A 13,714-nucleotide genomic window follows, 5' to 3' on the forward strand; every position below is an offset into this window, starting at 1 on the left:
ATAAAGCTCGAAACATCCTGCATTACAATTATCAGTCTTGTGTTTGAGTATGAGGATGAGAAATGGTAAAAAAATGCAGGAGTTCTTTAAAAAAAAAAGAAGAATTAATGTTAACTATTAGCAGCAAATAGGTGAGGATGCAAGTCTGACAAAAAGAAATCTTTTAAAAACAAAACTTTTAACTGTAATCTAAAAAAAGATAATGTTTCAAAAGTGGTCAAGTAAAAAGTACTAAAGTACTTAAATCTTGTAATATTATTTTCAATAAAGATTTCAAATCTGTTTTTCACATATTTTTTGTTTGTTTTCTTAACGTCACATTTTTGATTATAAGACCCACAAAGATAAATTAAAATGCTTCTAACTCACAAAAAGAACAACAAAGTTCTTCACGTATATTGACGTTATGAAGTGTGTATTTTTATGCAACTTTATAGATCCGAGCAAAAAATAAAAAATAAAAAAATAACACGTCACTGACCTATTTAATGTCAAAGTACCTTCAAGTTAGCAAAGCAATGCATTACCCATAAGTGCTGCATCAGCAGCCACAGACAGAAGACGAGAAAAGGCGAATGCCAAGACCAGCCCACTTCAGGACGAGTCTTGATCCAAGGTTCAGCTCTCAGCTCAGCTGCCGGCCAGTTGTACGCAGGACATGGGGGAGAGATAGTGGAGCAGAGGAGGATTTGGCATTTCCAGCACAATTCAGTGTTTCCAACTTAAACGGTAAGCTGCGCTTATTTACACGAATAAGCGAGGTTACATTTGAATGTAGGCTAGATTAAAGTCAGTTTAGGAGAACTGAGGGTGCAGTATGTAAACTAGCGTGGTTTTGCATGGATGCGGACTTTTTTTTTTCAGTCACACACTGGTTGAAGTTTGCTTCGACCATTTCGTAGCCTAGTTTATAAAATGATTGACATTTGTCTTTATTCAGCCTGTGGGCACGAGTGCGTAAACGATGCTCTGCTCGCGATACGCGCAACACTAATGTGACTATTTACTAAAATAATTGCAGAAAATGTTTGCGTCGTGTGATCGTCCAACTACGTTGTAAAGCTGGTAATAATGGTTAAGAAACGGTAATGTACAATGCAAAAACGCGTAAGTAAACCTCTTATTTTGATAACTGGGTTTTTCCTAAAGGCAACTGTAAATATTTTATGCAATAAACGATAGATGGAGATTAACTGCAAATGTTTTTTTTTAGAAAACAAATTATAAAGTAAAAAAGTATGACTATCTACGAAGGAAATGTGTATTTAAAAAGGTATTAGGCTACGTATATTTTTGCAGTAGCTAGCCTACAATACTAAAGTAATGTTTTATCTGTAAAATCTCTATATTTTAAGTAGTGCAACATTTTACACTAACAAACAATTTTAATAGTTCAATTAGGCTGGTATATTAACATTTTATAATTTGATGTCACATACATACATTTAGTGTCTGTAAAATATACTTTATAATAGGCTACTCCATCACTGTAATAATTTTTATGGTAAAGGTTTGACAGCAACAGTTGCTAGGTTTTTCTTTTTTACAGCACTGTGTATTTTTACAGTGTAGCCTTCTGACTAATTCTAATACTGATACTCAAACACGGTTTACTTTATTACAAAGTATTTTTATTTATTTTCCCTTAAATTGTAGAGTCATAATTAAATACATCCGGAATAAAACGTCCGTTCTTTTAGATAAATTTGACAAGTAGGCTACAGATGTTTTTTTTGTTTTTTTACAGTACTGTATGTTTTACAGTGTACTAATTCTAATACTAAAACTCAAACACAGATTTTATTACATTTTCTACAATTATTCCTGTTTTCTCCGAATTCCTAATTAAATGCAGTCTGTTAAAATGTCCATTTGTTTAGATAAAAATTGTTTACTGTCTACTATGTCTACACTGAAATAAAATATTGACCATGGAAGAATAATTAAACAATTGAAACAGAACATGATAAATGCTAAATATTCTATTAAGTATGCTTTTAAAAAAAGTTATGCTTCATTTTTCTAATCGAACTTTTATATATTTTGTTTGTCATTAAAATATGTTTACTACAGCTAATTATTTACCATTGTTTTCTAATGCTTTATTTCAGTTCCCTCTGGTGGCCTTTGAGGAAATAGCAAAGCTGTGATTTGAGCATCAAGAAGGAAAGAAGTGAAAATTTCAACACAAATGAGCCTACAACACAAGGATTTATTGCTACTATGTTAAATCCTCCTAAGAGTTGTTTTATGTGCTTTGCTGGAATATGGCAATAAGAGGGACTACATAGATCCTTAAGAAACCTCTTTAAGGACAGCAAAAGAAACAGGAAGAATGGAAGCTTCATATGCTGCTAGCGCCGCCGTTCCTCCAACTCTGCCATCGATCACCTCGTCTCCAGGTTACCTGCTCAGAATGTTTCGGGAGTATCAAAGCAACGCCGTCATTGTGGCTCATTACAACTACACTGGAAAGCTGAAAGAGAACAAATACCGGGACGGACTGAAACCCGAGGCCATTGTGTTTCTCATCATCTGTCTTCTCATTGTGGTGGAAAATGCCATTGTTTTGGTGGCAATATGGAAGAACAAAAAATTCCACATGCCCATGTACTACCTGTTGGGCAGCTTGACGCTCTCTGATTTGCTTGCAGGCTTCACCTACATGGTGAACATCCTGACTTCGGGTGCAAACACTCTCAAAATGACTCCAGTGCTGTGGTTTCTACGAGAAGGTGGGGTGTTTATCACACTTTCTGCATCTGTCATCAGTCTCCTCGCTATAGCTATCGAGCGGCATGTCACGATGGTCCGGATGAAGCCGTATCAAGGGGCCAAGCGTGGCCGAATGTTCGGTTTGATTGTTGCAAGTTGGGCTCTTTCAGTGCTCCTCGGCATTCTCCCGATCATGGGCTGGAATTGCATTGGACAGCTGGATGAATGCTCCACCGTCTTGCCTCTTTATGCCAAGAGCTTCATCCTCTTCTGCATTACCGTGTTCAGCCTGGTGCTGATGTCCATTGTGGTGCTCTACGTGCGCATCTTCCGCATTGTGAAGGCCAACACCCAGCGGTTAGGCTGCGGTCCTCAGCGCAAAGGTCTGGCCAAGAAGTCCCAGAAGTATCTGGCTCTGCTAAAGACAGTCACCATCGTTCTCGGGGTCTTCATCGCCTGCTGGTTGCCTCTCTTTGTGCTCCTTCTGCTGGACTTCTGCTGCCCTGCTCAAAGCTGCGAGGTGCTGCTCAAGGCGGACTACTTCCTGGGTATCGCCATGATCAACTCGCTCCTAAACCCCATCATTTACACCCTAACTAGTAAAGACATGCGGAGAGCTATTCTGAGACTGGTCTGCAGCTACTGTCTGATATCAAAAGATGGACAGGTGAAGAAGTTTGGCATGTCTTTCCTGGACTGTAGCACCAGTAAGGTAGAGGTGGCGTCTCACAGGCCGGAGGGCTTGGAAACGACCGTCTCCTCTGGGAACTTCACACCAACCACCATTAAAACTATTTACCCGAGGATATTGAAGAGCTGAGGAAGAACAATGCATTAAGTTCAAATTGACAATGCAAGCCTCATGGTTCAGGTTGAATATTTATAAAAATGCCAAATGGACAAGTATGAGGTGCTTTAAGTATGATTCCAGGAGACGTTGTGTTTTGGACTTCAGAGTTGGTTTCCTCTACATGCATTAAAGCAAACCACGAGGCTACCAGAGAGCGTGGTAGACCAGACAAGTGGAATTTTTTTTACTGTGATAAATACCAGTTTAAAACGGATTGTTTGTGGGTCAGACTGCATTGCAAGTGCCTTTTTAAAACTAGGATTTTAACCAGAAAACAAAAAGCAGTTGTACAGCTGAATTGAGCGAATGCGATGCATTGTGCAAATATGCATTGAAAAGAACTCTTCTGATGTTATATGAGACTCGTGTGAGAATTTTCAAAAATAATAAGCTTGTATAGCAAGTCGTTTTCACCTCTGGTCCAAATAGCAGTTGAAATGTTCAGACTTTGTGGTGTAAAGACACAAAGAAAATGACGGGTTGAAGCCTCCACACACAAGCATGTAAGTCCTTTGGCATTTTAACAATACATATGCACACAAATAAAAACTACAAGGCAAGTGACTGTTCTTAATTTGTAAGATGTTTTCCTCTTATAAGGGTATTTTTGGGAAATACTGTTTTTATGTTAAAGCTCCCCTTAAAAATGTAAGCATGCTATACTTTTCTATGTTTGCTTATACAGGAAATATAGTCTCAGTGACTTAAAGTGGCACAAGTTAAATAAATATTGTATATTTTATAAATATTGTAACAAAGTTTTTATCTTGTTGTATGGAATGGCATCATTTATGTGTAGCAGTGATAAAACAGCACTGACATTCAAGCAATATTGCATTTCTGTAAAACTGTCTGTGTACTGAAAAGGATGCATTCATGTGTTTATTGTGTTTTGTTGATCCTAAATTATGAGCCTTAACAAATATTTTAAAAGTGCATTAATTAAAAGTGTTTTCTTGAACGTTTGCTATTTGGTTTTGTTTATTCCCATTTTTTTTTTTTTAGCAAAAGTGATTTATTTTGCACTACATAGATTAGTGTTTGCTTCTACTGTATAGATAACATTTATTTTAAGCACTGCCCATTGTTTCCCATGAAAAATAAAATAGAGGGTGAAACAAATATACATAGGTAGGTGTATGTAAATACATCAATTTTGCTCAGATGCAGTGGAAAACCCATCCACTGTTATGTTCAGAACAAATGTTTCTGGAAATAAGCAGAGTTATAAAACAGCAAATGCACAAAACTAAATGGTTAAAGTGCATATAAGAATTAGAAAAGAATGCTCTCACAGTGAGTCTAGCTGATTTCCAGTTGGCTCAATCACACTCACACCACATGTTAACCAAGCATAAACTAAATGATATTGTGGTTTTGTCTTTTCACACGAGCCACACACAGAATTTTCTCACTGTTCTGTCTTTGCAAAAAACCCCTACAGAAAAAAAGGTCATAAGCTCGTGCCAGTCCGGATGTTTATCGAAGCAGAAAAAGCAAGTCTGCACCTCAAGGGCATGATGTGACTCATTTTTGTAGTTAGACCAGCAAAGGTTAAACTGGTCATGCAAACAGAGTAGGATGACTAGGAAAGAATACCCATCCATATGCACTGACAGATATTAAACATCCCAAAATATTGAAATTAGAAACAGTGAAAGTAGTGTAGTGAAAGTACTGCGAGAAAAGGTGAGGAAAAAATAGGCAAGTGACTAAGTGACACAAAGCTCTGGGAAATGATATAAAATCATTCTGAATGAAAATGAAACCATATCTGAATATATGTTATATTGTACATCCTTGCACATTATATTTAAATATTATTTAAATATACATCTATTAAAAATATTTAAATTAACCTTAGGCAGGAGCTACAGAAAATGAGTGATTTATTAATTAGCTAACTAAATATACATACATCTTTAAAAACAAACATGCATCACTAACATATCTCCATAGTTTCAGTTCAAGAGTTTTTCATTTTTAGCGGCATGTCAATAAATCCTGAAAAACTGGATTTTGTCCGACAGCAAAAAATATACTATAAAATATATGTAACTATTAAGAAATAAGCACGCCAAAACTGAAACAAAAAAGCAGTATGAACAAACAAAACACCTGTTCACAACAAAACGAAAGTGAAACCCACTTTCACGTTAATGCAAGTTACAATCCATCGATCCCTATATTTTAAAATATTATGCATGTCCTTTTCATTAGTTTTTCTTTGTAATAAAATCTCACTATAAATTATTTTTCAATAAGTATTAAAAGAACACTTCATTACGTTTCATCACAATGTTTCCTAGGAATGTCATAGGAAATTCCCAGCTCCACTGAAATAGAAGGTGAGCCTTTTATCAGAGAGCAAATTACAACAAAAATCAGAAAATGCTATTTTAGTAATGCAAAAAGTGCATTTTCAGGCTGTAGGGGGAATTTTGTGAATGCACAGTGACATCTTGTGGTGTGAGAGTCAAGAGGACAACTGAGGCAAATTTATTAACAGAATTACAAAACAGAATAATTATAAAGACACATACACATAAAAACAAACAGTAATTTAGCTAACACTGTTCATGTGCACCTGGTCTACCATTCAGTAGTAACCAGGCTCCACAGGTCATCGCTGATCTCACAGGCTGAGCGGGTGGATGTGTCTATGTTAATGGGGGTTGCCACATCCATGCCGTAGTGAACTGCCAAGAGACAAAAGGGGTTTCATACAGTCTAGAACATGAAACCGTTACATTCATCATCATCATCATATACAGTAAATGTGTCAGGATTACCTCCTCTCAGTATGTGTGGCTCTGTGTCCACCTCCAACTTTATCTTGGTTACTTTATAGTAGAGCTGAGCGATGTATCTAAATCAAGTGAGCAGCAAAACAATACAAAACAGACTTTTTTTAGTGGACATGATCATTTCAAAGCAGTCTAGCAAAACACCGGCATCAACATATTACTGACAGGGTAATCAGACGATGACTTTCCACCACTTTTTTTTTTTTTTGTAATTATATACTGTTAACAGTTTTTCCATTTAAAAAAAATTATAACGCTTGTCCTAAATAAGCCATTTATAGCTCTATGAAATATTTCACAGCATTACTAAAATAAAGCATACTCATCTAAAGAAAAGTTCATGACTTTTTTGAACAAATTAAAAATGTCCCAAAATGTTCAGGTTTTGCATGACCATGTGAACCTGGTGACTGTCATAATGACATGCTCTAGCATTTGAAAATTGTGTTGGTGTCGTTATTTTTTAAAAAATTAGTTTTTGAAAGAAATGAGTAATAAATTGCATTAAATTGATCAAAAGGGACAGTAAAGACATTAAAAGTATTCCAAAAGATTTTATATAAATGCTGTTCTTTTGAACATTCTATTCCTGAATTCTGAAAAAAACGAGTCATGGGTTCCACAAAAATATTAAAAAGTTTTGTCAGTGCCGATAGCTTTGTGGGCAGCATGCCGACATCTAATCACGGCTCGAGGACATTTCCAGGCCAGCGATCTTGCCTTCCACACCACCTCTCTCCCACTTCACTTCCTGTCACTTCTACACTGTCCTATAATAATAAAGTCAAAAAACGCCAAAAATAAATCGTAAAAAAACAAAAACAATAGATGGTTCTTGAGCAGCAAATCAGCATATTAGAATGATTTCTGAAGGATCATGTGACACTGAAGACTGGAGTAATGAATTATTCAAGAACAAACATTTTAAAAAAGGAAACCATTTTTTTTTTTTAAATGGTAATAATATTTCACAGTATTACTGTTTTTACTGTGCTTCAACCAAATTTTTGAGTGCTTTGTGACCACAAGAGACTGCATTAAAAAACCCTTTTGAACTGTACTGTACATGATCAGGGTACTTTTAAAATGTATTTTCCTACAGATTACAAAATACATGCTTTAAATAATAATTTGTAACCTATTTTGTTAGATTACACAAGTTATGTAACCTAATCTAAATACTTTATAATACTAAGGTATGTAACACAAATGGTCTTCGAGGGAAAAAAAGACATCCACCAAACACAGAACTCAAGGCCATGACGTGACTCATTTTTGTAGTTAGACGAGAAAAGGTTAAATTGGTCACGCAAACAGAGTAAAACGACAAGGCTTTTAATAGAATATCCATCCGTATGCACTGGCAGACATTAAACATCCCAAAGTATTGAAATTAGAAATAGTAAAAGTCGTGTAGTGAAAAGATGAGGAAAAAATAGGCAAGTGACGAGCTCTGGGAAATGATATAAAATCATTCTGAATGAAAATGAAACCATATCTGAATATAAAGTATGTTATATCGTACATCCTCGCACTTTATATTTAAAAACATCTATTACAAATATTTAAATAAACCTTAGGCAGGAGCTACACAAAATGAGTGATTTATAAATTAGCTAACTAAATATACTCACATCTTTAAAAATAAACATACATCACTAACATATCTCCATAGTTTCAGTTAAAGAGTTTTTCATTTTTGTCATGTCAATAAATTCTAGAAATTAGGATTTTGTTCACCAGCAAAAACAAGAAACAATACAATAAAAGTGCAATAAAAGTAACGTTTAAGGATTAAGCAAACCAAGACTGAAACAAAAAAGCAGTATGAACAAACAAAACGCCTGTTCACACCGAAAGAGAAACTCACTTCATGTTAACGCAAGTTACAAACCATCGATCCCTGTATTTTTTAAATATGCTGCACGTTAATTTTATAGAAATTATTTTTTCTTTATAATACTTTTCAGAAATCTTGAGAAATCTCTCTCTAAATTAGTATTCAAAAAGTATCAAAAGAATACTTAATTTCGTTACAACCTTTGAAAAAATTGATTTGAAATTTTATAGGAAATTCGCTGCTCTATGGAAAAATAACATCCACCAAACATAGAACTTGATTTTCCACGGCATATTATTTTTAATAACATCAAATTTCCACAATATTTCATGAATGCAAAAAAATGCAGATTACTTAAAAATTACTGACGCTCAAGAAGGCAACATAATGCATTAAGAGCTGGGGTGTGTAAAGTTTCTGAATTGGATGAACAGGGTAAATTGTGGTTATTTAGTTTTCTGGGAAACATGTAAACAGCTTCTGAAGGGCATGTACTAAATGGAAAAAAAAAAAAATCTTTAAACAAAATTAGTAAAATGCACACATCATCCTGTTCAAAAGTTTACACCCCCTGCTTTTAATGCTGTTTGTTTCCTTCTTAAGCATCAGTAGATTTTCACCTGTAATATTTGTGTATGAGCCCCTCAACTGTTCATAGTGTAAAAGGATGGATCTTAAAATCATACAGTCATTGCTGGAAAGGGTTCTGAGAAATCTGAGAGCATGCAGGAGCTGGAGGATTCTTCTGAAGAAGGATTAGTTCACTTCCTTTACTCACCCCCATGTCATCCAAGATGCCCATGTCTTTCTTTCTTCAGTTGCAAAGAAATTAGAGAATATTTTTTTCTCTATATAGTGGATTTCTATGGTTCCCAATGGGTCGAAGGTCCAAATTGCAATTTCAATACAGCTTCAAAGGGCTCTACACAATTCCAGCTGAGGAATAAGTGTTTTATCTAGCGAAACGATTTGTCATTTTCTAAAAACAATAAAAATGTATATACTTTGTTACCATAAATGCTCGTCTTGCACTAGCTTGACCTCACACATTACATAATCTCGCACACGTGATGTAAGCAAAAGTACCGACCCAGTGTTTACAAAGCGAACATGCAAAGAAAGTCAAACGCCCTTTACAAGAAAAGGTAAAACATCGATGACAGATGATTTTGAAGTTGAGGAGAAAATGAGTTTTTCTCCCTAACCTACCTTTTAAAACCGGAGTACACAGACTAAGAAATAACCGTGTGTGACTTTTCCTACATGAATACTTAATGCATAGCATCGCATAGCTAGTGCAAGACAAGCATTCATAGTTTAAAAAGAATATAATTTTTTATTTATTTAGCGTTTTAGAAAATGACAAATCGTTTCGCTAGATAAGATGCTAATTCCTCGGCTGTGATCGTATAGAGCTCTTTTAAGCTGCATTGAAACTGCGATTTGGACCTTCAACCCACTGGGAACCATTACACTATATGGTGAAAAATACTGGAATTTCAAAAACCTTAATTTCTTTGTGAGTGAACAATCCTGGATGACAAGGGGATGAGTAAATTATCAGGAAATGTTGATTTTATTCTGGAAGTGAACTAATCCTTTAATTGCTCAGAATAAACAAGGGACTCACAGACAACTATCACAAAACATGAAAAGAGTCGTGGATCGTACAAGTAATGACAGATAGGTAAGATTCAAGGGCTTGTGAATTTTTGAATGGGGCATTTTTTATAAATTGAGTCATTTTGTCATGTGGAGTATATATGTAAACATCTGTTACGTTGAATAGCTAAATAAAAATAACATGCTATTTTTATGATCCTCTTATTTTGTAAAAAATATTGAAATTGTGGATGGGGTATCTGCAAGGGGTATGAAACTTATGAGCAGCAAATCACCAGTTTCTGTTTACATTATTTACTCTTTAGTTTACGATAATTGTTGCAAAGTGTTTGTGTCCCTAAGCCACACCCCTCTTAGCATGTTCAGTTCCCTGTTAGCCCCAAGCTCCACCCACTCAATCAATCTCAAGCCAATTAGAACAATCTCACAGACTTTAGATGAGTCCACAGCTTGCGCTTTATTGTTGCATGTGGTTATACTGTGCAGAGGACTGAGTTTTACTCCTTTCTTTCTGTTTTTCCTGCGTGTGCATAACTGACCATCTAAGTGCCTTTGTTTGATGCTAAATATTATTTTGTATGATATAAGTTTGGCCTAAATGTGTTTATTTTCATGCTTGCTCTAGTTCTGGTTTAGGCATGTGCTTTAGTTATTTAATGTGCAGTAGATGGAACATTGTGGTTGCCTTGTACCTTATTTAGCACTGCTTATTGGTAAACTGAAACCCTGTATATCTGTTCCCTTTATAGAAACCACACGCACATCACCCCCTTGTATGTACCATAAACTTTCTTACACCTGGTTTGACTAGACTGGACCTGTTCTTGCGACAGCCCCACTGGCTTCAAGCTAGCTACCTGAACATCTGCAGCCTCCTTATCTTTGGCCTCCTGTTCAATAATGTTTAAATGAAACAAAAAGTAATCACTTTGAAAAAAAAAAAAAAAAAACTTTTCGAATGTAACTGTAATTTGATTACTACCTATAAAAATGTAATTATAATGACATGGTTACACATATTTAGTATTTTAAATGCATAACTAAGGTACATGTATTCCGATACTCCACAAGCCTGTACATGATGGAGCATTGAATAATGTTAGAAACACGAGGTGAAGTACAGCCAGCTCAGTGCTTGCTTACATGGCTGAAGGAATGACCTCGGTCGTGTCCTCATCCACTTCCTGTTGCAGAGTTTGAATTTCTTGCTCAGTATCTCGGAGTCTTTCCAGCTCTTTCAGCAAGAATCTGACCCATGCGTTAGGGAAACTACAGGCAACAACCAAACTGAAGAGCAACAAAGTTCATAATCAAAAAGAGAACTGAGCGACACCCATGTTTTGGTAAAATAAAAATAAAACAAAACAGATCATACCTGAGATCAGCTTGAGATTAGTGAGCCTGTCAGTGCTAAAATCATTTTAACAATCAGCAAATCTGTGTGCATCGCACTGAAATTTCCAGTGTCTTGGTCATCTTACCTACAACATCAATTTATACATATTTAACTTTTTTTTTACTTACAGATGTATAAAAGTACATAAACGCACACATCTGTACATAATCCTACTGATCTTGATGTGTATTACTTTATTATTTTTAAATTATTTTTTATTTTACATCATTTTCATTTAAATGTTCTTTCTATTCTCTTGTGTTATATGTATGCATGTATCCAGAGCTCCTGGAAAACACAACGACTTCCTCGTGTGTGTGTGTGTGTGTGTGTGTTGTATCCAGAGCTCCTGGAAAACATAGTGTGTGTGTTAGTGTTGTGTGCGTGCGTGTGTTAGTGTTGTTAAAGATTATGCTACAATGTGTGTGTGTGTTTTTTTGTTTGTTAAATAGTTTTGCAAATGAAGGTTGTTCTGATTCTGATATGGCCAATTATTATAATGAGAGCTGGTTCGGGTCTCAAGGGGAACATCGTACTTGAAGGATACTCCTGCTCCGAGTCCAGGATTTGGCTTTTGGAGAGGCTCCGCTGTACTTCCTGCTCCATCCTCTCGACCTCCTGTGCCATTTGGCTCTTAAGCTGCTCTAAATCCAGAAGCTTCTGGCCGACCACTTCCTCCGCATGTACAAGATCTTTAAAACAAAGACAAGACGGAAAATAAAATGTATTTAGCATTATTTTTTAGTGTATTTTGTTAAGTTAATATTAATTAGTAAGTTAAAAGTTAGCATTGGTCCTAAAGTAATACCATTTAAGAGCTCGGTTGTGGTCTTCTTGGTCAGGACGTGGTGGTCAAAGAACTCCTGCAGCTTCTCTCGCGCTCCTCGAAGAATGCTCTCTGCCTTGCTGCTCTCGATGAACTCGATCAACGCTTCCCCTGATTTCTCAAGGTCATCCTTATGCATCGCATCGTTCTGGGACATGTCTGCATTAATAACGCTCCTGCAGAAACATGCAGCACATACAGAGGTGAAGCTATATGCCGCGACAGCACTTTCTTTTTATTTAGCAGATACATTCACCAAAAGCAACTTACAAATGAGGCAAGCAGTATGTCATAGCTGACAAGCTTCACAGTACACAATCAATGGCACATTTATACAAAAACTGATCACTAAACAAGCTAAAGCAGTGGTAAACTGCAGAAAATAAATATAAATATTAATAATAAAACGGATAAATATTTTATATTGAGTTACAGTCAATGCATTTTAACTGGACTTCAAATCAGAAACATGAATGCTACTTTTTATTTAAAGTTTTGCTGTATATGTTAGTTATTATTCAGTGCTCAAGATTTTTTTTAATATACAAACAATAATACTCGCGTTCTTGCCAACATTTTCACTGTCACCAAATTAACTTTTTTTTAGCAATGCTAAATATTAATATTTTTAGTGCAAAAAAAAAAATCTATATTTTTATTAAATATCTCATTCATCTACAGCTATATATATATATATATATATATATATATATATGTATATATATATATATATATATATATATATATATATAAAACGCCATACACGGCATACAATGCAAAACATTACTTCTTACACTAAACGCATTTTTATTGATGTTTTATTTTAACACATTCAACGAAACCTCTTAAAACAAAAATAACTGCAAATCATAATTCAGTAGCTCTATTAGCTGTTAAAGTATATAGTCTAGTACGAAATATTATTTAATATTACAATTATCGTACAGACTGCTGTTGAGCAAACATGAACAACATCATCTCAAAACAAACCTGCTAATAACGCATCCACAAATGCACTAATTTACCGATTTAGTCAAGACGGCGCTTTAAAACACTGATCTAAACAACACTTACTGATAAAACATACAATATAGTGGTTTATTGCAATATATTTCAGAGTAAATAGCCTCACCTTCTGCATGCGCCGTTTATCCGGATTTCAAACTGGCGCCTGTTACTTGGGGCGCTTTCCAGAAACGCGCCTGAATAAAAAAAAACAGCTTCAATACTTCAAGCTTTTGTTTTCACCCTCATCACAATCAATGTTTTGATACATTACATGATACATACAATCCATAATGTGTTCTTCTAATGTATTCAAGGTTATTTTAAACAGACGCTAAATCTACAGTCAGGCAACTATTCGAGATACCTAAACCGCGCTAGTCAAAAATCAAAAACAAAGCGCGATGCAAGATGTTGTGTTTTAGGTGTATCCCTAAACAAACTACGTTCATTTCTCATTATGACATAATGATACACGAACATTGTTTAAAAATAAATGCCACGTAATTTGAAATATATCTATGAATAAAATACTATAGTAAGTACTATAGTGTTTTTGAACCATCCTGTAGTAAAGTACTTGAATTATAGCTGCAGTGGTAATATAAACAAATTGCCCAATATACTGTACTAAGTTTGAACTAAAACTGAA

The 13,714-nt window shown here is 35.2% G+C and overlaps 2 protein-coding genes across 3 annotated transcripts; one reads left to right on the plus strand and one right to left on the minus strand.

Moving 5' to 3' along the window:
- The first annotated feature begins 536 nt into the window (after window positions 1-536).
- LOC109059912 (sphingosine 1-phosphate receptor 1-like) lies at window positions 537-4,526 on the plus strand. The gene is made up of 2 exons (XM_042720798.1): window positions 537-729; window positions 2,112-4,526. The coding sequence occupies exon 2, from the start codon at window positions 2,336-2,338 to the stop codon at window positions 3,533-3,535; it is 1,200 nt and encodes a 399-aa protein (XP_042576732.1). The 5' UTR covers window positions 537-729; window positions 2,112-2,335; the 3' UTR covers window positions 3,536-4,526.
- Window positions 4,527-6,048: 1,522 nt separating this feature from the next.
- On the minus strand, window positions 6,049-13,369 carry LOC122136587 (kinetochore protein Spc24-like). Of its 2 annotated transcripts, XM_042720799.1 has the most exons (7): window positions 13,348-13,369; window positions 13,190-13,259; window positions 12,040-12,233; window positions 11,779-11,923; window positions 10,979-11,083; window positions 6,358-6,434; window positions 6,049-6,264 (listed from the first exon to the last, which is right to left on the minus strand). In XM_042720799.1, exons 1-7 carry the CDS (start codon window positions 13,352-13,354, stop codon window positions 6,158-6,160), a joined length of 705 nt encoding a protein of 234 aa, XP_042576733.1. In that variant the 5' UTR covers window positions 13,355-13,369; the 3' UTR covers window positions 6,049-6,157. The 2 variants fall into 2 exon arrangements, with proteins under 2 accessions (XP_042576733.1, XP_042576734.1); XM_042720800.1 differs by lacking the exons at window positions 13,190-13,259; window positions 13,348-13,369 and adding an exon at window positions 13,048-13,180.
- Between the last annotated feature and the right edge of the window lie 345 nt (window positions 13,370-13,714).

This window comes from Cyprinus carpio, chromosome B3 (genome assembly GCF_018340385.1).
Source record: "Cyprinus carpio isolate SPL01 chromosome B3, ASM1834038v1, whole genome shotgun sequence".
NCBI lineage: Eukaryota > Metazoa > Chordata > Actinopteri > Cypriniformes > Cyprinidae > Cyprinus > Cyprinus carpio.